Raw genomic sequence first — 21,685 nt, 5'->3', positions numbered from 1 at the left:
GCCTCCTGGATCCATCTCTCACATTATAAACGTGTTAGACAGTTAGGGACAGAGTAGGATCTGACCTGCTTGTCAAAGTCCAGCTACAAAGGGAGGTTTTCCACAAGGGAAAACTTGTCTCAAACTGGTGAAAACTCCAATTCCCCCTCCCGGGCAAGACGGTCAGATCTAGGATGTGTACAACAGGGTTAGTCGCATGTGTATTTTACTGTAAGTAACCATGGAGATGGGAGATTGGAGAGTAATAGATCCAGCAGGTTGGGAAGTCCCGAGGACATGGGTAACGCGCTCCGATATACCTCCTCAGTATACCCATAATCGGTCACACATTCTCTGGTGTCTATAGCATCCATATTGTCATGAAGCCTCTGATGTCATAATAACACTTAACATCGATGGGTTAGGGAACCACGGTGGGATCAAGATAAAAGAAAAGGTTAATAAAGTATTTAGGGGGGACTGTTGAGGAGAGCCATAAGTTCAAATACTTAATTAACCTCAACACATAAGGTAATTGAGAGAAACAACCTATAACATGTATTGTTTAACCTTACATAAGTTTTCCTCAGACAAAGTGAGACACTGAAGATGGCCGCCATTTCCTGTACCAGCAGACCGTGTGGTCTGGTATCCAAGATGACGCCCACTCTGATGACCTCATGGATCCACCCACAGCGACGCCCACTCTGATGACCTCACGGACCAACCCACCCTGATGACCTCATGGATCCACCCACGGACTTGCTCATGCCCAACCCACTAACCAATGAAATACATCCGATCACTCCCATTTTAGAGATAACCGAGCCCCCTTACAGGAGATATATAACATTGTGTTTTCACTAATAAATCCCCTTCTTGGAGCTGAGCCACACATTGATCAAGGAGAGTTACAGCTGACTGTGTCTGGTGTATTTCTTTAGTGCACATGATCAATATCCATTAGGCCAGGAGTAGGCAACTAGAGAATTGAACATTATATTAATTGTTCAACCCTAATAAAGTAACGTGCTGACATCAAACTAAAAAGCTCCGGTCCGACCCTTCGCCCAGCAGTCCATGACGGATGATAGCTCAGAAGGCAGTGAGACGGAAAGCGAGGAAGAACCTGTGGTACAGGTATATAGAATATTACTAATGTAAGAGGAGTAATGCACACATGTAGCTGCCAGCTCGGGGTCACACCGTGCCATGTGATACGTGGCGGCATTGATTGGTCATGTTTGATCTGTTGGGTCAGAATATGTACAGGACTAAAGGCCACTTTACAGCAGTCGGGACCATCTGCTTTCTGGGCAGCTATTATAATTGACTAGTGAAGGTGAAGATCGAGACGACTATTGGCAGCGACATTATCAAAATTGTGCCGGTAATGTCGCTTTTTGTATTTTTGCTCATTTTGAAGCGTAATATTTCAGATTTGTTCAAAAGAAATACACAGCAGAAAGATTTATTAAAAATTGCACAAAAGTGAAAAAAAAAATGGAGCAGCTGCCCAAACACACCGGTGACATTTCATCTTGTTCAGAGGCAACCTCGGAAATTTGAGAAGTGATCGGCTCATTGTGGGCTGCTCCTTCACTTCGCATCCTCGTGTTTTCCCAACACCTTTTCTAATGCTCAATTTTTACATTGTTTTGTTGGAGCAAAAGGTGTCGGAGGTCTCAGCTTCACAAGATAAAGTAGAGCCAACAAGGGTCGAAGCTGTGACTGACTGTCCATACCAAGAGCGATTGATGGTACTGAGGCAAGTGCCGGCATGGCCATTATGTCCACAAACGGGGCTTCACCAGGGAAACCCAGAGCCCTGCTGAGGCTGACGTGTCTGAGACCAGTGGTTGCTCAGACAGCGCGGTGTGCGGTGCTTTAATCGGCAGCAGAAATGCTGCGGCGGGTGGGATGGAGGCTTTTTCCTACAATGTAAATGTGTCGCCAAGTACCATATAACAGCTGGACCTGTAGCCACTAGTCGTCTTCTCTCCCACATTTTACAATCTTGGGGATCGCACCTGCTTCTACATACTGGGTGCAAGAGTATTAGTCACCAGATTGATTTGTTTCTCCAAAGGATCATGGGTTTTTGTTTTTTTGTATTCCAGGAGAAAACCACATCACCAAAGAAAAGGACAATCCATGCTAGTCCTGCAAAAGTTGCTAGTGCCCAGGCTCCAAAGCCTGAAGCAGCCGCACGGGACTCCGAGAGCAGTGACGAGTCTGACAGTGAACCGGAGATGAAGGCAGCCCAGGTAATATTTGTGCAGTCATATCTCCTGCTTGTACAGCGACAACTTATTCCACACTGCTTAATGGCCATTATCATCGCCGTCCCAAATGGGGCTCACAATCTGTTTCCTATCACTACATGTCCATGTTGTCCTTGGTTCAGCAAAACAATGGTAGTAACCACTGAGCCCTGCAGCTCCGGCCTTCTGGGATTAGCTATGAGGATCTGTGGGCAAATGCAGACATTCTGACTTGGTTGTATTTTTGGGTACAAGTAACACATTAATATAAGAGTCTGGTAGCCGCCAAGAGCTTTCTATAAAATTCACTCTCCGATCATAATCGACCCGATCCATCCAAGATGCACCAAAATGTTGCATCTTTTAGCGTTCTCAAACTATTTTCACCCAGGTCCAACAATGTGGCCGGAGTTGTGGCAGGACAGGGTCATGGCAAATCCCCTCCTATCAAATTCATAACGAGTTTCAGCATTCCTTACACCACAGACCTTATTCCCAAGATTTGTGGGGAGGCTTTTAAGGAATCGGGAGCGTCTGACTCCAGCATGCCAGTGTTGACAAATCAAGCCCATTGTCATTACCCCCCTAACAGTGTCACACATACACATCATTATCTGGGGAGGTGTATCACACAGGATGCTGCACACCCATGCCATGGTGACAGTGGAGGCATCGGAGCGGTGTCCACCTGGGGAGTGTTTAGGACTGACAGCCGGTCTTCTGCTCCGACGACCTCGATCATAGATCACCAAGATCACAGGCTTTTTACTCCATAGATGCCGTGGTCAATAGCGACTGCAGCATCTACGTACGTACGCCCTCTGTCACCCCGCGATACCTGAATGATTAGCGGTTTGCAAGGTGCCCCACATGGGCTTGTATTTTAGAGGGGATCCCAATCCGGAAGGGCAGAATGAAGAATTTGTAATTCTATATTCCTTTTTCCTTGATCACAGTTTTACACTTTTGACATCAATATTATATTTGCTGACTTTTCTTAAAGGTGCCAACGCCAACCGTAGTAGCCACAAAGTCCAGGGCTAAACCTACACCTGCAGGGCCGGACTGGGACTAAAATTCAGCCCTGGCATTTGAAGTTACACAGGCCCACTTGTCACATGGTGACTGTATAATATCTTTGTACACTTGTAGGCAGGGCCGGTTTTAGGCAAAGTGGGGCCCTAGGCAAAGTTTAAAATGGGTCCCCAAATGCTAACATATTGCACATCACACAGAAGCCTTTCTGTTGTATTTACGTGCGCTGAGTTCAGGCTGCTAAACGAGTTTGATCGACAATACTGAAGTTGTTAAACGCTTGTTTCCCGGCCTCTTTCCACCAGCTGAGGAATAATGATGAGACAGAACGATCACTAATAGATCACCATACAGTATCTTGTTTTCAGCAGCACATCTACAGTTTACACTGGCAATGTGCTGCTGACAACAAGGCTTTTTGTTCCAGCAAAAACAATCCAAATATGCAGCATTTTACTTGTTTAGTAAAATACACCCCATAGTCCTCCATATATTATAATGTGCTCCATAGTCCTCCATATAGTATAATACACTCCCTATAGTCCTCCATATATTAAAATACACTGCTCAGTCCTCCACATAGTATAATACACTCCTCATAGTCCTCCATATAGCATAATACACTCCTCATAGTCCTCCATATAGCATAATACAATCCTCATAGTCCTCCATATAGCATAATACAATCCTCATAGTGCTCCATATAGTATAATGCACCGCCACAGTCATCCATGTAGTACAATTCACTTCCCATAGTATAATGCACCCCATAGTTCTTCATATAGTATAACGTATTCCCCATAGTCCTCGATACAGTATAATGCAGCCCACATATAGTATAATGCAGCCACCCCAGAGTATAATGCAGCCACCCCAGAGTATAATGCAGCCACCCCAGAGTATAATGCAGCCACCCCAGAGTATAATGCAGCCACCCCACAGAGTATAATGCAGCCACCCCAGAGTATGTAACCCCCATAGAATATAATACAGCCCACCTCCCCATAATATATAATGTAGCCCCCCATAGAATATAATGCAGCCCCCCATAGTATATAACGCAGCCTCCCCCATAGAATATAATATACCCCCACAATAGTATATAACACAGCCACATAGTACATAACATGGCCTCCCCCATAGAATATAATATACTCCCCATAGTATATAGCAAAGCCCGCATATTATATAGCACAAACCGCATAGTATACAGCACAGCCTGCATACTATAGCACAGCTCGCGTAGTAGATAACACAGCCCACACAGCAGTATTCAGCACAGACCACACAGTAGTATACAGCACAGACCACACAGTAGTATACAGCACAGCCCACGTAGAAGTATACAGCACAGTCCACACAGTAGTATACAGCACAGCCCACAGAGTAATATATACAGCACAGCCCACAAAGTAATATATACAGCACAGCCCACAAAGTAATATATACAGCACAGCCCACAGAGAACTATATACAGCACAGCCCACAGAGAACTATATACAGCACACAGTAGTATACAGCACAGAGCACAGCCCACAGAGAACTATATACAGCCCACAGTAGTATACAGCACAGAGCACAGCCCACAGAGAACTATATACAGCACAGAGCACAGCCCACAGAGAACTATATACAGCCCACAGTAGCATACAGCACAGAGCACAGCCCACAGATAACTATATACAGCCCACAGTAGTATACAGCACAGAGCACAGCCCACAGAGAACTATATACAGCACAGAGCACAGCCCACAGAGAACTATATACAGCCCACAGTAGCATACGGCACAGAGCACAGCCCACAGATAACTATATACAGCCCACAGTAGTATACAGCACAGAGCACAGCCCACAGAGAACTATATACAGCACAGAGCACAGCCCACAGAGAACTATATACAGCCCACAGTAGCATACAGCACAGAGCACAGCCCACAGATAACTATATACAGCCCACAGTAGTATACAGCACAGAGCACAGCCCACAGAGCGCTATATACAGCCCACAGTAGTATACAGCACAGAGCACAGCCCACAGAGAACTATATACAGCCCACAGCAGTATACAGCACAGAGCACAGCCCACAGAGAACTATATACAGCCCACAGCAGTATACAGCACAGAGCACAGCCCACAGAGAACTATATACAGCCCACAGCAGTATACAGCACAGAGCACAGCCCACAGAGAACTATATATAGCACAGAGCACACAGTAGTATACAGCACAGAGCACAGCCCACAGAGAACTATATACAGCCCACAGCAGTATACAGCACAGAGCACAGCCCACAGAGAACTATATACAGCCCACAGCAGTATACAGCACAGAGCACAGCCCACAGAGAACTATATATAGCACAGAGCACACAGTAGTATACAGCACAGAGCACAGCCCACAGAGAGCTATATACAGCCCACAGCAGTATACAGCACAGAGCACAGCCCAGAGAACTATATACAGCCCACAGCAGTATACAGCACAGAGCACAGCCCACAGAGAACTATATATAGCACAGAGCACACAGTAGTATACAGCACAGAGCACAGCCCACAGAGAGCTATATACAGCCCACAGCAGTATACAGCAAAGAGCACAGCCCACAGAGAACTATATACAGCCCACAGTAGTATACAGCACAGCCCACAGAGAACTATATACAGCCCACAGCAGTATACAGCACAGAGCACAGCCCACAGAGTACTATATACAGCCCACAGTATACAGCACAGAGCACAGCCCACAGAGAGCTATATACAGCCCACAGTAGTATACAGCACAGAGCACAGCCCACAGAGAACTATATACAGCCCACAGTATACAGCACAGAGCACAGCCCACAGCAGTATACAGCACAGAGCACAGCCCACAGAGTACTATATACAGCCCACAGTATACAGCACAGAGCACAGCCCACAGAGAACTATATACAGCCCACATCTCTTCTCTTCCTCCCCTCACCTCCTCCGAGAATGGCCCCACAGTCCAGAAAAAAAAAAAAAACTCTCCTCACCTCTCCTCGTGCCCAGCGTTGCTTCCTGGTTCCTGCTCCTGTCTCAGCAGCTGCAGTCTGCCCGGGACACAGCAGGTGCGCGATGATATGACATCATCGCGCACCCGCAGTGTCAGAGGCAGAGCGGGGAATGATGGGAGAGGAGCGTCTGTAGATGCTCTCTCCTCCATCATTGCATTCAACTGTACCGGCGTCTATACGCCGGTATAGTTGAATGCGACGGCGGGGGCGGCGGATTGAGCGGCCCACCACTGGCACCGGCCCTTCTGGCATTTGCCAGAAGTGCCCTATGGCCAGTCCGGCCCTGTACACCTGTGACCCCGGCAACCCAAAGCAGCGCTGCAGCGGTGAGAAGTCCTGCCAAGAAGGTGGCAGATGAGAGCAGCGAGGAATCTGACAGTGATGATGCAGTATATATTTTTTTTTTTTTTATCTAGTATGACTGATTCAGTGATGTGAAAAAGTGGAGATCAAACTGTGCTGTATTTGTCACTCTGACAGACTGGCAGCAGTGGTGGGAAAGAACTTCATCGTTTTGTTCTTCTTTTTTGGGAGAACACTCGTTTGACCTCTGCTCCTTTTCACTTTGCAGACCCTGAGGCTCCTACATACTGCCAGTCTATCTAGCAACTAGTGGTGGTCCAAGCTGCCTTTCCACAGGGCATTGAGGACATATCTTATATTTTGTGTTTTAGTATTTGGGCAATTACAACTAAACCTTTTTTACTACCTTCCCAGCCTAGTTCTGCGGTAAAAGCCCCAGGTCTGACTATAGGCAACCCATCACCTAAACAGTCTGTACCGATCCCGGCACTTGTTCCCGATTCAGATGCTGAATCTGAAAGCAGCGACTCCTCCGACTCGGAACTGCAACCGGTATATCAATAACTTTCCTGTGATTTCATATTTATTACTAAGTTTTTTTTTTGGTTATGTTTCAATGCACTATAATTCTAATTTTCCATTATGTATGGGTTTTGTAGGGACAGAAAGTCATTGCAAGCCAGAATAAAACTGCTGTAAAGCCTTCAACTTCAGCAAGCAAGACTATTGTGACCGGTAAGATGGTCGCACAATCAAAGCCATCCCAAGACAGTTCAGAGACCAGCGAGTCGGAGTCGGAGGAACCTCAGGTAATGTCTCTTTTGATCTAGTGTCATAATTCACGACCTATATCTGTAATCCATACCTTTAAAATATATACCCCCCCCCCTTTTATAGGCTGCTGTGGCCACCCCACAACAGAGAGCGCTGGCACTTGGAGCCAAAGGAATAAGAGAAGTTTTTTCAGCTGCACAACCCGATGAAGAAAGCAGTGCAGAAGAAAGTGAAGATGACTCCGATGAGCCTGTGAAACCCGTAAGTCAGGTAAGGAAAGGGATAGTATAACTGACTTTTTCTAGACATTAGATGCCTGGGCACAAGTGTCTACACCCGAGCATCCAGAAGTAAACGAGGACCAGACATGTTGGGTTACAACCCATATGATGCCTCCCTCTGGAGCCCAATGGAAAGATGGCTAAACAAGGTCTCTGTTTTTTTGTGTTCTGCCTCTTTCCAGGAGACCCCCTTCTTACCCAGTATCGTTTTTATTTTTGGCTATATGTCAGTTTCCAGCATAAATCAAAATTCATCCTCCATTGGAAATTCGGTTTATTTACAAAGCTTTCTGTTATTTTGCAATAACAGAATGAAACGAGAACAATGTAAATGGCTCAACATAACATGATAAGCGTCTTTAGTACTTAGCAGAGGCCTTCCGGCTGTTATAACCTGCTGCACACGGGCTGCATAATCTAAGACATCTGCTTCTGGCAGAGTTTCTGATAAATTTTGGCTCATTTCTCATGGTCAGTAACCTCTAGGTCACAAATATTCTTGATTTTCGTGCTGCAAATGCTTCCTTCTTCAAATATCATCAAACGGTTCCTATCAGGTTCAAGTCAGGTGACTTTGACGGCGTCTCCATAATCTTCCAGGGCTTCCTTTGACAATTGAATGTTCCTAGAGATACATTTGGAAGCAGAGTTTGCAAGTTCAGTATTAAAGACAAACCATTGTTATAACAAAACTTTCATAAATCTATACTGCTTAGACTTAAGATTTTTAGCAGTTTCTAATTTTTATCAGAGAATCTTTTCTCCTCCTGGACTGGTCTCTGATTTTTCACTCTGAATTCATGGGTAAATTCTGTCTTGTTCACATTACTAAGATAGGAGATGACAGTTGCTGCTCATAAAATACTATGGAGGGAGGAGGAGAGGCAGCCACAGACATTCTTTTAAAGATTTCCTGAAACAGTTTCACGTAAAGATCACTGACTACCTGGACGTGGTGTGGCCTATGGATAAGCTGTTGTCTGGATGAGGAAGAACGAAGCATACACTGCCTTCAGTGAAACACGACTGTGATCCAATGTTGCTTGTTGTGAAGCATGGTGGTGGCTCAGTGATGCCTGCAGTGAGGCATGGCGATGGCCTGGCCATGCCTGCAGTGAGGCAAGGTGATGGCCCGGGGATGCTTGCAGTGCAGCATCAAAACAAGGTGTATCCCATGCCCCAATCCATATCCCATGCAGACTTGGAATGTTCCCTCAACTAGGTTAAAAAAAATTGCATGTACTCTTAAGAATCCAAAGCCCCGAGTATCTTCCTTCCACAAAAATATTTTTGACACCAGTGTATAGACAGGAAAGCAGCAGCATTTCAGCCACAGAGAGCCTTTGTCAGGCTTCCAGTGAAGCATGGCGGGGGCCCAGGGAGGCTTCCAGTGAAGCATGGCGGTGGCCCGGGGAGGCTTCCAGTGAAGCATGGCGGTGGCCCGGGGAGGCTTCCAGTGAAGCATGGCGGTGGCCCGGGGAGGCTTCCAGTGAAGCATGGCGGTGGCCCGGGGAGGCTTCCAGTGAAGCATGGCGGTGGCCCGGGGAGGCTTCCAGTGAAGCATGGCGGTGGCCCGGGGAGGCTTCCAGTGAAGCATGGCGGTGGCCCGGGGAGGCTTCCAGTGAAGCATGGCGGTGGCCCGGGGAGGCTCAACGTATGCTTTGCTTTTTCAGGCACTGGAAATCTGTAGATTGCGGAGGGCAAGATGGTTTTATTTAAGTATCAGGAAATTCGAGGAGAGAATGTCATGTCTTCTGTGAGGAGGCTGAAGCTTGCACGTAATTGGAGCTTCCAACAGGACGGTGATTCCAAGCATACAACAGAGTCAAGCAAGGTTTGGCTTCAGAAGTCCTGGAAGACTCTTCAGTGGCTGTCACTGGAGCAGTTTGCCATAGAAAATTATTTTACTCTGTCGCCTCATTGGGGGACACAGGACCATGGGTGTTATGCTGCTGTCCACTAGGAGGCGACACTATGCATAATCTGAAAAAGATTAACTGTGGCTCCTCCTGTGCAGTATACACCCCTGGACGGCATCAGCCTTCTCCAGTTTTTGCTTAGTGTCGAAAAGGAGGCACACCTAAAGATTTTTACTCCGTTTTACTCCGTTTCCCGTTTTCCGACGGGATTACAGATGAAGAAAAGAGGGTCTCCTGTGAGACCCCCGGCATGGCTCCTTCCTCGGCCCCCTATTATGGGGTGCCCAGTTGAAGTTGAGATGGCTATTCCCCATGCTGCTCCTTCCCCAACCTCTCGGGTGTTGGTTCGAAGTCGAGACCCCCCTCCTTCCCCAATTCCTTTTGGTTTCTGGGTTGAGGTCGAGGCGAGGATAAAGGCCCCTGAAGGTGTGACAAAAGCACCCTCCCTATCCCCCTCTGGGGGTATTAGGTTGAGACACCTCAGGTAGGGCCTGTACAGGCAGCATCCTACAGCTCCCAGCAATGGGCCAGCACACTGCGCCTGCATCCATGGTCCCCAGCCCAGCTGCGGGCTCCTGTTGGGGCCGGGGGGAGTGCAGGCAGGCATGGCACATACAGACACGGGGCTCCCAGCGTCCCTGTCTCTGCGGCAGCACCAGCTCTCTACTGCCTCAGGGGGACCCCTCACCGGGCTCCCCCTTCCGCTTATAGCCCCACCGCCATCCTGCCTTCAAATCCGGAGGGGTCCAGTTCAGATCCGATCCCCTCCCGGACTTTCGCGCCAGCCTGGAGCCCTTCTGGGCCTCAGGCATCTAATTTAGGCCCCGGCTTCGGCCTAGCTGAAGCAGCAGCCTCCTCTCCGCCCCCCGGCCCGCCCCCCGGATGACAAATATGACACTCTACAGTGTCATACAAGGGGCGGATCGAGACAGAAAGGGCGGTTTTTTTATAGCCTTGCCGCCTTTTTCCAGCTCTCCGCCCCCTTCTCCTCCTCTCTCCTCTGCAGCCATTTTCGGCTGCAGATTAACCCTGCATCTCCCGGTCTGCAGGACCAGGCAGCCAGTCTCCGGGGGGCACAGGACTGTGGATTTTCGGCGCTGGACCTAGGGGTACACTGGTGGGGTAAGATCACAGCTGGGTTATCTTACTCAGCTGTGAATCCATATTACCTATAAGGCTCCCCTGTAGGTTCTCTACCCCTGTAAGGTCCATCTGCTGGCAGCACTTCTGCACTCTGTGCACTATGCCGGGCTCAAGGTCTAAGAGAACCAGGTAGAACTGCTATTATGCATTCTGTACAGCCTGCGGGACCGCTCTCCCCAGTAGTAGCACGTACCCGCATTGTCAGAACTGTATACAAACTAATGTGTCACAGCCTCAAGAAGCCCCTGCCAATGCCTCGGTGTCTAATGCCACGCCGGAATGGGCTACTCAGATATCGCAATCTATGACGCAGTCTATAGATAACCTAACTTCCACATTGCTGCAGGCTCTGCAGGGCCATGCCCCGGCTATGACCGTTACCCAGCAAAGGGAGAGCTTGACTCAGGAACAAGATGACCCTGGCACATCCACGTCTAGGTCACGACGCAAGCGGATCCATAGATCAAGTCCATCTGCGTCATCCCATAGCACACGGTCATCCCCCTCTAGGGAGAGACACCGTTGCTTCAGGTCATCTAGACCAGTGATTTTCAACCTTTTTTGAGCCGCGGCACACTTTTTATACTTAAAAAATCCTGAGGCACACCACCAACCAAAATGGCACAAAATGGTGCGTCCAGGTTTGAGATGAAAGTCTGCAGTCATTCTATGTGACTGCAGGCTTCTGAATTCTCACAGCGCAAGCACTGCACACTTTCAGGATTCTCCCTTGCCGGTGGCCAGAGTGGACGGTCATGACAGCACAAGTATGTGATTTGGATACTTCTGGTCACATTCTAACTAGACGTGTCCGGCCTCAGTCAATTCATTTTCATTGAATGAGGCCACACATGTCTAGTCAGCACGTGACCGCATGTATGTAAATCACCAACATCAGAGAATTATGATAGCAGTGTGCACTGTGAGAATTCAGAAGTCTGCAGTCACATAGTATGACTGCAGACTCATCACAACCTTGGACATCCCCTTTAATGTTCCTAACAAATAAAAATGAGAATTAGTATCACAAAAAAAACACATTTACATCCAGGTACCTGATAGATGACGTTGTTTGTGGAGTCGCCTCTTTCTTTTCATCTTCACCTTGTCCAGATGCCATGATGACTCTTCTCATCCACCGGCAGAGCTCGTTTCTGCAGACTTCCATCTTCTCCTGTCTTCTGCAGCACATCCCGACACAACACCCTTAAAGATAGCAGTGTTATTATAATGCTCCGGAATAACAATATCTGCCCTAGGCTGAGCCTCTGAGTAAATAATTGCCCCTCACTTTATTCCCAGCACATAATATGACCCTCACTGTCCCTCTTATGGTACATGCCATCCACACTACCCTCTCTCTCTTTTCCATACTTCACACTGCCTTCTCATACAGTGTCCCTCATAGAGAGCCCAGTCTCTCTACTGTGCCCCTTCATTACACTCCTCCTACTTGGCATACTGTCTCCTCCTGGCTGTTACCCTCACACTACTCAGTATCTATTATGTGTCCACTCACACTTTCATCCCCCCATACTGTCTGCACACATTTCTAATAGCCTCCTCCTGTACGTCCCCCCCCCTGCTAACATACCCCTTTGCTCTCTCCATATTTCCTCCTCACACATTCCCCCCTCACACATTCCCCCGACTCCCCATACTGTCCTCACACATCCCATCACCGTTGCTCCCAGTACTGTCAGCACACATTTTTCCCCTCGCTACTGTGTCCACCCCCATCTCCCCACTCACCCCCACAGAATATATCCACTGCCCTTCCGATAGAATAAATCCATCCCCTTCCACAGAATAAATGCACCCTGCCCCACACATGCTAAATAAATTCCAGCCCCCCCCACGTACACACTGAATAAATCCCCCACACACACTGAATAAATCCCCCCACACACTGAATAAATCCCCCCACACACACTGAATAAATCCCCCCACACACTGAATAAATCCCCCCACACACTGAATAAATCCCCCCCACACTGAATAAATCCCCCCACACTTAATAAATCCCCCCACACACTTAATAAATCCCCCCACATACTCCCCATAAACCCACCCCACGCTGAATCTTCGGTGTCTTCAGCTCCACAGCACAGGAGCACTTACCACCAAGTCTCTTCTTTCTCCTGCGCGCCGGATAGTGACGTCAGCAGCGTGATCACATGACTTGATCACGCTGCTGGCGTCGCTCTGACCCGGCAGTCAGAGCCTCAATTGTACTCGCAGCTGGTAGATGTCTGCGAGTACAATTGATCTCCGGGAGCCGGCGCGCTGCAGCTTCTCTGTGCCGGCTGTCAGCTTGACAGTCGGCACAGAGAACAGCTGACTCCCGTTCCCCGCGGCACACCCGACCATGTGTCGCGGCACACTAGTGTGCCGCGGCACACTGGTTGAAAAACACTGATCTAGACCGTCCCATTCCAGGGACAGACAATGCAGATCTCCGCAATCCCCAACCAGAGAAGGCCTCCTCCCCAGCTCACCCAGCAGGGGACGCCTCAGTGATACACAGGATTCGGAAGGCATCTGCGACTCTGACTCAGACAGAGAAACGGTGGGGTCCCAGATCCCAATCCCTCCTAGCAATACAGCGCTAGTTGAGGACATAATATCGTCCATCCATCGGGTGCTGGACATTTCTGATCCGCCACCAGAGGCCCCAGAACATCAGATTTCCTTTGAAGGACCTCTGAAGCCGCCTAAGGTTTTCTCTAACCACCCAGAGTTTAAGGCGATCCTTAAAAAAACGGCTCTCACAGCCTGAGAAAAAATTCGCTAATCGCAAATATCTGGAGGCGAGGTGCCCCTTCCCACAGAAGGACACCAAGGAATGGACAGATACACCTGAAGTGGATCCCCAGTCTCTAGGCTGGCAGCACAGACCCTTCTTACACCGCCAGATAGCTCAACCCTCAGGGATGCAGCAGACGGGCAGGTAGAACGCATGGCTCGTTCAATTTTCAAGGCAGCAAGGGCATCCATGGCTCCTGCGTTCGCCTCAGTTTGGGCTGCCAAGGCCATCCTGGCCTGGGCAAACAATTTACAAGCCTTCCAAGCATCCGCTCCTGAACTGTCGGACCAAGCGGTTCAAATTGCTGTTGTAGCAGATTACATGCTCCATGCAGCTCTGGATTCAGCAAGGGGAGTCGCGGGGATAGCATCAAACGCCATCACGATTCGGCGTATCCTCTGGCTGCGGGAATGGAAAGCGGACGCAGCCTCAAAGAAGTCCCTCACGCACCTCCCCTACCTCAGTGGGAGACTTTTCGGTGAACAGTTGGACACTATGATATCCAACGCCACAGGGGGTAAGAGTACTTCTCCTCCCCAACTGAAACCTAAACGCACTTACAAGAAGCGTAACCAAACTCGATTCCGATCCTTTCGGAATTCCTCCGGCTGGTCCGTCTCACGTCCAGTACAAAATCGTAACCGTTACCCACGCAGGGACAACTCACGATCGACGCAAAGGTCGGACAAGACCTGGCAGTCAAAAGCAGGCCAGTCTAAGCCCAGAGGAGAAAAATCTCAGACCTTCTCCTCATGACTCACGGACTCCGGAAGACACCACACCAGTAGGCGGCCGACTTTTGCTCTTTCATCAAGTCTGGCTGCCTATTACAGAAGACAGGTGGGTCACGGAACTAGTGTTTTCCGGATACAAAATAGACTTCACCTCCAACCCACCGGACCGGTTCTTCCTCTCTGTCCCCCCAAAACCGCCAGCCAAGGCTCGAGCCTACCACCAAGCGGTCTCCTCGCTTTGTCAATCAGGAGTCATAGTACCGGTACCCACGACCGACCGCTTCCGAGGGTTCTACTCCAATCTGTTCGTAGTTCCCAAGAAAGGAGGCAGCGTACGGCCCATACTAGACCTAAAACAGCTCAACAAATATGTACGGGTCCGTCATTTCCGCATGGAGTCCCTTCGGTCCATCATTGCGTCCCATGGAGAAGGGAGAATATCTAGCCTCCATAGACATACAAGACGCATACCTGCATATACCCATTGCACCTGCCCATCAGAGGTTTCTCAGGTTCGCAATAGGCCAGGACCACTACCAATTCGTGGCTCTCCCCTTTGGACTCGCCACGGCTCCCAGAGTGTTCACCAAGGTCATGGCAGCCACCATGGACGTCCTGCACTCCAGAGGCATAGTAGTCGTTCCATACCTGGACAATCTACTCATCAAGGCTCCCACCTTCAAGGACTGCGAGCTCAGCGTCTCAATCACAACCAATACTCTCAGTCGCATGGGCTGGTTAATCAACCTACAAAAGTCATCACCAACCCCGAGTCAGTCCCTGACCTTCCTGGGAATGTTATTCAACACCTCCAGGGGTCCAGTGCTCCTTCCCAAGGACAAGGCACTGGCCCTCCGACTAGCAGATGAAGTAAAGAGGGTCTCTTGTGAGACTCCCGGCATGGCTCCTTCCTCGGCCCCCTATTATGGGGTGCCCAGTTGAAGTTGAGATGGCTATTCCCCATGCTGCTCCTTCCCCAGTCCCTCGGGTGCTGGTTCGAAGTCGAGACTCCCTTCCCCAATTCCTTTTGGTTTCTGGGTTGAGGTCGAGGCGAGGATAAAGGCCCCTGAAGGTGACAATAGCACCTTCCCTATCCCTCTCTGGGGGTATAGGTTGAGACAACTCAGGTAGGGCCTGTACAGGCAGCATCCTACACCTCCAAGCAATGGGCCAGCACACTGCGCCTGCATCCAGGGACCCCGGCTCAGCTGTGGGCTCCTGTTGGGCAAGTGGTCCTCAGCGGAAGCGTCCATGCCCATCAACATCCTGAAAATTCGTGCCATCCTTCTGGCATTGAGGGCTTTCCATCACTTACTGGCAGCCTCTTACATCAGGATACAGTCGGACAATACCACGACTGTGGCATATGTGACTCATCAAGGGGGGACCCGCAGTACCCAAGCGACGCGGGAAGTGTCATATGTCCTCCGCTGGGCGGAGGTCACAGGGTCGGTCCTTCGGCGGTCCACGTTCGGGTGTGGACAACTGAGAAGCAGACTTCCTCAGCCGACAAGGAATAGACTCGGGAAAGTGGTCTCTCCATCCCGAAATTTTTCAACAGATCTGTCTCCGCTGGGGGACCCCGGATGTGGACCTAATGGCATCCCATTTCAATGCCAAGGTCTCCAACTTCATTGCCTGAACTCACGATCCGCGGTCGCTCGGAGCAGTCGCTCTGGTTCAGGACTGGACTCAGTTCCAGCTTCTCTATATTTTTTCCACCTCTCCCCCTGATATTCAGAGGGTGAGGCAGATCAAACAAGAGGTAGTTTCAACTATCCTCATTGCACCGGACTGGCCCAGACGCACATGGTACGCCGACATCGTACAACTCACAGCAGACGCCCCCTGGCGTCTCCCCGACCGCCACGATCTTCTATCACAAGGGCCGTTCTACCACCAGAACTCAAGGGCTCTCAACTTGATGGCGTGGCCCTTGAGACCTGGGTTCTAACCCAGGCAGGGTTCTCGACAGAGGTCATTGCAACCATGATCAGAGCACGGAAATCAGCCTCTGCCAAGATGTATTACCGTACCTGGAAAGTTTTCTTTACCTGGTGCGACTCTCGTGGCTAGGTTCCACTCCCTTATTCCATACCCAAAGTACTTGGTTTTCTCCAAATCGGGTCTGGAGGCCAGGCTGTCATTGGGCTCGCTTAAGAGCCAGGTGTCAGCCCTCTCAGTGCTTTTCCAAAAGCGCACTGCTACCAAGCCGCAAGTAAGGACTTTCCTTCAGGGGGTTTCCCGATTGGTTCCCCCCTACAGACGACCACTAGAAACGTGGGACCTCAACCTGGTCCTGACAGCATTGCAGGAACCACCCTTCGAACCTCTTAAGGAGGTCCCGCTCCGCCGTCTTTCCCAGAAGGTGGTTTTCCTGGTGGCAATCACCTCGCTATGCAGGGTGTCTGAACTGACAGCACTCTCCTGCAGACGGCCTTTCCTGGCATTTCACCAGGACAAGGTAGTTCTTCGTACGGTCCCATCCTTCCTCCCGAAGGTTGTGTCCGACTTCCACCTCAATGAGGAAATTTCACTACCATCCCTTTGTCCGGTTCCGGTTCATAGAGTGGAAAAGGCTCTGCATACGCTTGACCTTGTCAGGCCTTTGCGTATATACGTGTCTAGGACTGCGTCCTTCCGGAGGTCTGATTCTCCTTTCCTCCTTCCGGAAGGCGGCCACAAGGGTAGACCAGCTTCCAAAAGCTACTCTTGCCAGGTGGATCAAATCCACCATACAAGAGGCGTACCGCCTTAAGAATCCTCCTCTTCCAGCCGGTATTACGGCACACTCTACACGGGCGGTAGAGGCCTCCTGGGCCATTCGGCACCAGGCTTCGGCACAACAAGTGTGTAAGGCGGCCACTTGGACTAGCTTACACACATTTACTAAACACTACAGGGTTCATACCCAGTCCTCAGCGAGCCTGGGTAGATGTGTCCTGCAGGCGGCGGTGCCCTAAGTGTACGGGCCTGTCTGCACAATATTCGTCCATTGCTTCCCACCCAGGGACTGCTTTAGGACGTCCCATGGTCCTGTGTCCCCCAATGAGGCGACAGAGTAAAGGAGATTTTTGTGTACTCACCGTAAAATCTCTTTCTCTTAGCCTCTAATTGGGGGACACAGCTCCCACCCTATTGCCCTTTCCGGGCTGTTGTAACTGTTGAGTTCTCATATTGTTTCTTGAGCTCGTACATAGTTGCCTTCTTACAGGCATAATTATGTTATTCATGTTACGTTCCTCCTACTGCTTTGGCACAAAACTGGAGAAGGCTGATGCCGTCCAGGGGTGTATACTGCACAGGAGGAGCCACAGTTAATCTTTTTCAGATTATGCATAGTGTCGCCTCCTAGTGGACAGCAGCATAACACCCATGGTCCTGTGTCCCCCAATTAGAGGCTAAGAGAAAGAGATTTTACGGTGAGTACACAAAAATCTCCTTTTTCCTATTCTGAGTAGAACAATAAAATGGGCAGAAAAGGTATAAATAATGCTGCAGCTCATGGTCCATTCTGCTAAACCTCCTTCACGAGCTCCTGAAGACGGGGAGTCCTTTATTCACTTATCCAGGATTGCATTGTTACACTTGTGACTTTTTTTTTTCAATCTTTATCACTTTTTTTCTGTTTTTACCAGAAGGTACCAACTCCAGCAGTCACAGCCAGCAAGCTGAAGTCCACAATTGTACCTACAGCGGTGACGCCATTGTCCCAGGGCAGCTTTGCAGCTGTGAAAATTCCTGCCGAGATGATGGCTGATGAGACAAGTGAAGAATCAGACAGTGACGATGAGGTACCTCTGCTTGTTAGGGATATGGTTTTTTTTTTCTAGCATGAATGACCTGCAAGAACGTACATATGTCGCTTATTACTTCAATTTTTCTCTCGACCAGTAGAAGTTCCAGCGCTCGGGTCTTTACCATTGGAGAATGATGGCATTTTTTATTGCGTTTTAGTATGGGAAGATTACAGTTAAACCATTTTCATTTTTATTTTTTTTACGGTTTTCCCAGCCTTGTCCTGTTGTAAAAACCCCAGGTCTAACCAGAGGCACACCATCACCTAAGACGTCTGCACCGATCCCACCACGTGTTGCGGATTCAGATGCCGACTCTGAAAGCAGCGACTCCTCCGACTCGGAAGAAAATGTGGTACGTTAAGTAACTACTTTTTTCAATTTTCCAATCTAATGCATCACTTTGTGTCCACAGCTCCCATGCAGAGCTATGCGTTTACATACTCCAAACAAGCAGGATGAGAATACTGTAGATAGGGGGGGGTTTGTCCATTAATTTGGAAACGTTCTGGTCTGTATAGAAGCTGCAGACAGAATTGAAGATTATTAATTTGCGATTTTTCGCTAACTTTTTTTAAATTCTAAACTAACAGTCATAAGTTATTCAAGTGCCTCCACTTTTGCCTTTTAAGATTTCACTTTTTATATGTTTAGGGACTGAAAAACCAGGCAAGCCAGACAAAAATCACTGCAAACCGTTCATCTTCAGTAGTGAAGACTGAAGTGGATGAGAAGACGGTCGCACAATCTAAGCCTTCCCAAGACAGCTCCGAGACCAGCGAGTCAGAGGAGGAGAAGCCTCAGGTATGTCGTATTTGCTGTAGTTCTCCTTATGTAACAGAGTCCATAACTTAATAGCTTTGATTCGCCGTCCCCCTCTTTACAGCTTTCTGTAGCTACGCCGCAACAAAGAAAGACAGCACTTGCATCTATGCCGCAGCAAAGAAAGACAGCACTTGCAGCTACGCCGCCACAAAGAAAGCCAACACTTGGAGCTACGCCGCAACAAATAAAGCCAACACTTGGAGCTACGCCGCAACAAATAAGGCCAACGCTTGCAATTCCTGCAGTTGCAAGATCTGATGAAAGCGGCTCAGAAGAAACTGAAGATAGCGATGAGCCTGGAAAATCCGTAAGTCCTAAGGATGGCGTAACGCTCGCCATAACCTTTCATCCAGTTTGCTCACCTTCCTTGGGCAGAGGTTAATCTATTCCACTCTCGGGCGTCCTCCTTGTAGGTATCTGGTTACCCTGTGCCAAGTGCTGATTTTAGAGCAGATCTCGACACTTGATTGCTCGCAGCATTAGAAAGGCAGACAAGAAGCAAAATGAACCGGACCTTGCCATAAAAATAAAACAAACCATTTGAGGAACAGTTTACATCAGAAGGTCTCAAAATTTGTTGTGCTTTGGTAGAACAGGAATAAAATATATGCCGGCAAATGTTGCAGGCCAGGAAAGATCTATGATCAGTCCTAGTAAACCTACCTGAAAGATGATTGCAGTATTACACTTGTAAGTTTTGTTTTTATTTATTTTTTTGTTTCTTTTAATTGAAGGTACCCACTCCAGCATTATCAGCCAGAAATCTAAAGTCCATATCTAAATCTACAGCTTTGACCCCAGCATCTCAAAGCGGCATTGCTGCAGTGAGAAGTCCTGCCAAGATGGCGGCTGATGAGAGCAGCGAGGACTCGAACAGTGACGATGAGGTAACTCTGCAGTTAGTTCATTTTCTCAAATAATATGGCAGAGATTGCAGTGAGTTGCTGGTTTTATTACAGCTAAGCAAAAAGCAACTGCATATGTGAAGGAAGAAATTAAGAAAGAATCTCCATTTTTGTGCCTTTCGACTCCATTTTGTTTTGATATAAATTTTGTTAGTAGGCTTTTGTTAGTAGGCTAAACTTTACCGCTGGTATGAGACCTTGATTGTTGCAACTTGGTCAGATCATGAGACTGAGGGTATGAAACCTTGATGAGACCTTGATTGTTGCAACTTGGACAGAACATGAGACTGAGGGTGTATTGTTCTACAAAACTTTGACGCACAGATTGTTCCTGTATTCTTATAGGCTAAGAACCGTGAGCGTGTTCTTATGCTGATTGGTTGAAGTGTAATTTCTATGATTATAATAAAGTCATGCAGAATAAACGGGGGCAGAGATCAGCTCGATCCCCCATACAGAGACACACGTCTCCGTCTGGTCATTTTCAGTTGCCGGCAACACTTTATATATTAATTTGGAAATCACTGGGTTAACCGTGAAGGATCACTTTAAATCCTCCCTCAACAGTTGGTGCCGAAACCCGGGATCCAAGCAGGAACGCTTCTGCCCCCCGGAGGACAACAATACAAAGGATCCTCGGGCCGGACACAGGCACTGGAAAATTGGGACTGATCATCCCCCACAACTACCACGGTAAGTTGGCAGTTATACTGTCCAGACTGACCGTTTGGTGTGGTTTTCCTGTGTTTGTTGCTGCAAAGAGGATCTGAGGTTTGTCCCCGGAGGTGGGATGATTCTTGGGTGGAATCATATAGAGGTGTAGTTCCGTTGGAAGCCCAGTGCTTGAACCGTACCTCATAAGGGACGGACACCCCGGATTAACCAGTGATGTAATTCTCTTTACAGTCAAAATACCCTGAATTCCTGATCACTGTTAGAATCAGGAGCGGTGAGGTGATCGAAGATTGGGTAGGATGCATAACTCAGGAATATATTGATTTAAATATTTCCAGGGGTGTCCGGAGGGTTGAGTCTAAGACGCCCTCCTCCTTTCACTGAGTACCGCGATTTTGGGTTGTCCCAGAGGGGGACAGGTAAAAACCCTGAGTGGAATAGGCCACACAGCTGCTCTGGTAACTATACACGACTAAGTAGGGGTATTTAACTCTAAAGGAGAATCAGTCCGTGGAAGAAGAAGACTTTGAATTGTGTGATGAAAATTTGATATTGTTAGCCCAAAGAAGGGAAAAGAAATCTGTCAGGAATGCAGGGAAAATATTCTCAATCTGGTATGTGAATTGTGCGATGAAGATTTTGTAGAAATTAATTAAGTCTAAGAACTGTTGTATTCTGTGTTTGTCTTTGGAATATCCGATGGGAGGGGTTGAACAGCTGCACTATTGTTTTCCTCCTTTCTCTGTGTAGAGGAATGCTGTGATCTTTCTTATCGCTGTTTCTGAAAAGGGAGGGTGCGCGCGCGTCGCTGCGCTCGAGTCTCTCTGTGTTTTCTTGGTGTAGATTACGAGCTGGTAGATTTGTGTTCTGTTTAAGGTGACAATATTGTTTTGAAGTACAAAAAAATATTATAATCTGGAAAATTGAAAGTGAAATCTAGTGTTTAGTTTTAGAAGGAAATTTGTGAGTGATTGAAAGATTAAAAGCAAGTTGAGTGGTTGATATATAGCAAATTGAGGATCAACAGAGAAAGTGAATTCTAGTTGTTTTTGTTACCGTTACGTTGAAAAAGGAAAGTTGTCTACTCCTATGATAAAGTCTGGATGTTTTGTGGTGCAGGAAGGTATTGAGAAAGCGTTTGAGAATAATGTGTCAGAAAGACAAACAATTAAAAATGATGATCTGGAACAGGGGGTCTCCCTGCTTGATG

At 48.3% G+C, this 21,685-nt stretch overlaps 1 protein-coding gene and 1 long non-coding RNA gene across 2 annotated transcripts in view; both read left to right on the top strand.

Annotated features, from left to right (window-relative positions):
• Positions 1 to 1,001: 1,001 nt before the first annotated feature.
• Positions 1,002 to 3,318, top strand: LOC143804020 (uncharacterized). Its single transcript, XR_013220967.1, has 3 exons — positions 1,002 to 1,119; positions 2,100 to 2,246; positions 3,247 to 3,318. It is a non-coding gene; the product is annotated as an uncharacterized LOC143804020 (long non-coding RNA).
• Positions 3,319 to 6,605: 3,287 nt separating this feature from the next.
• LOC143808396 (uncharacterized) overlaps positions 6,606 to 21,685 on the top strand; it is a 52,207-nt gene continuing 37,127 nt past the window's right edge. The window contains exons 1-9 of the mRNA XM_077290995.1: positions 6,606 to 6,702; positions 7,031 to 7,168; positions 7,276 to 7,425; positions 7,514 to 7,660; positions 17,912 to 18,067; positions 18,288 to 18,425; positions 18,725 to 18,874; positions 18,957 to 19,202; positions 19,630 to 19,782. Coding sequence (XP_077147110.1) covers positions 7,357 to 7,425; positions 7,514 to 7,660; positions 17,912 to 18,067; positions 18,288 to 18,425; positions 18,725 to 18,874; positions 18,957 to 19,202; positions 19,630 to 19,782 — 1,059 coding nt within the window. The 5' untranslated portion in view covers positions 6,606 to 6,702; positions 7,031 to 7,168; positions 7,276 to 7,356. The remainder of the gene's footprint in view (positions 6,703 to 7,030; positions 7,169 to 7,275; positions 7,426 to 7,513; positions 7,661 to 17,911; positions 18,068 to 18,287; positions 18,426 to 18,724; positions 18,875 to 18,956; positions 19,203 to 19,629; positions 19,783 to 21,685) is intronic.

The sequence above is a fragment of the Ranitomeya variabilis genome, chromosome 2 (genome assembly GCF_051348905.1).
Source record: "Ranitomeya variabilis isolate aRanVar5 chromosome 2, aRanVar5.hap1, whole genome shotgun sequence".
In the NCBI taxonomy this organism is placed as follows: domain Eukaryota; kingdom Metazoa; phylum Chordata; class Amphibia; order Anura; family Dendrobatidae; genus Ranitomeya; species Ranitomeya variabilis.
This window is presented reverse-complemented; position numbering and strand designations above follow the sequence as displayed.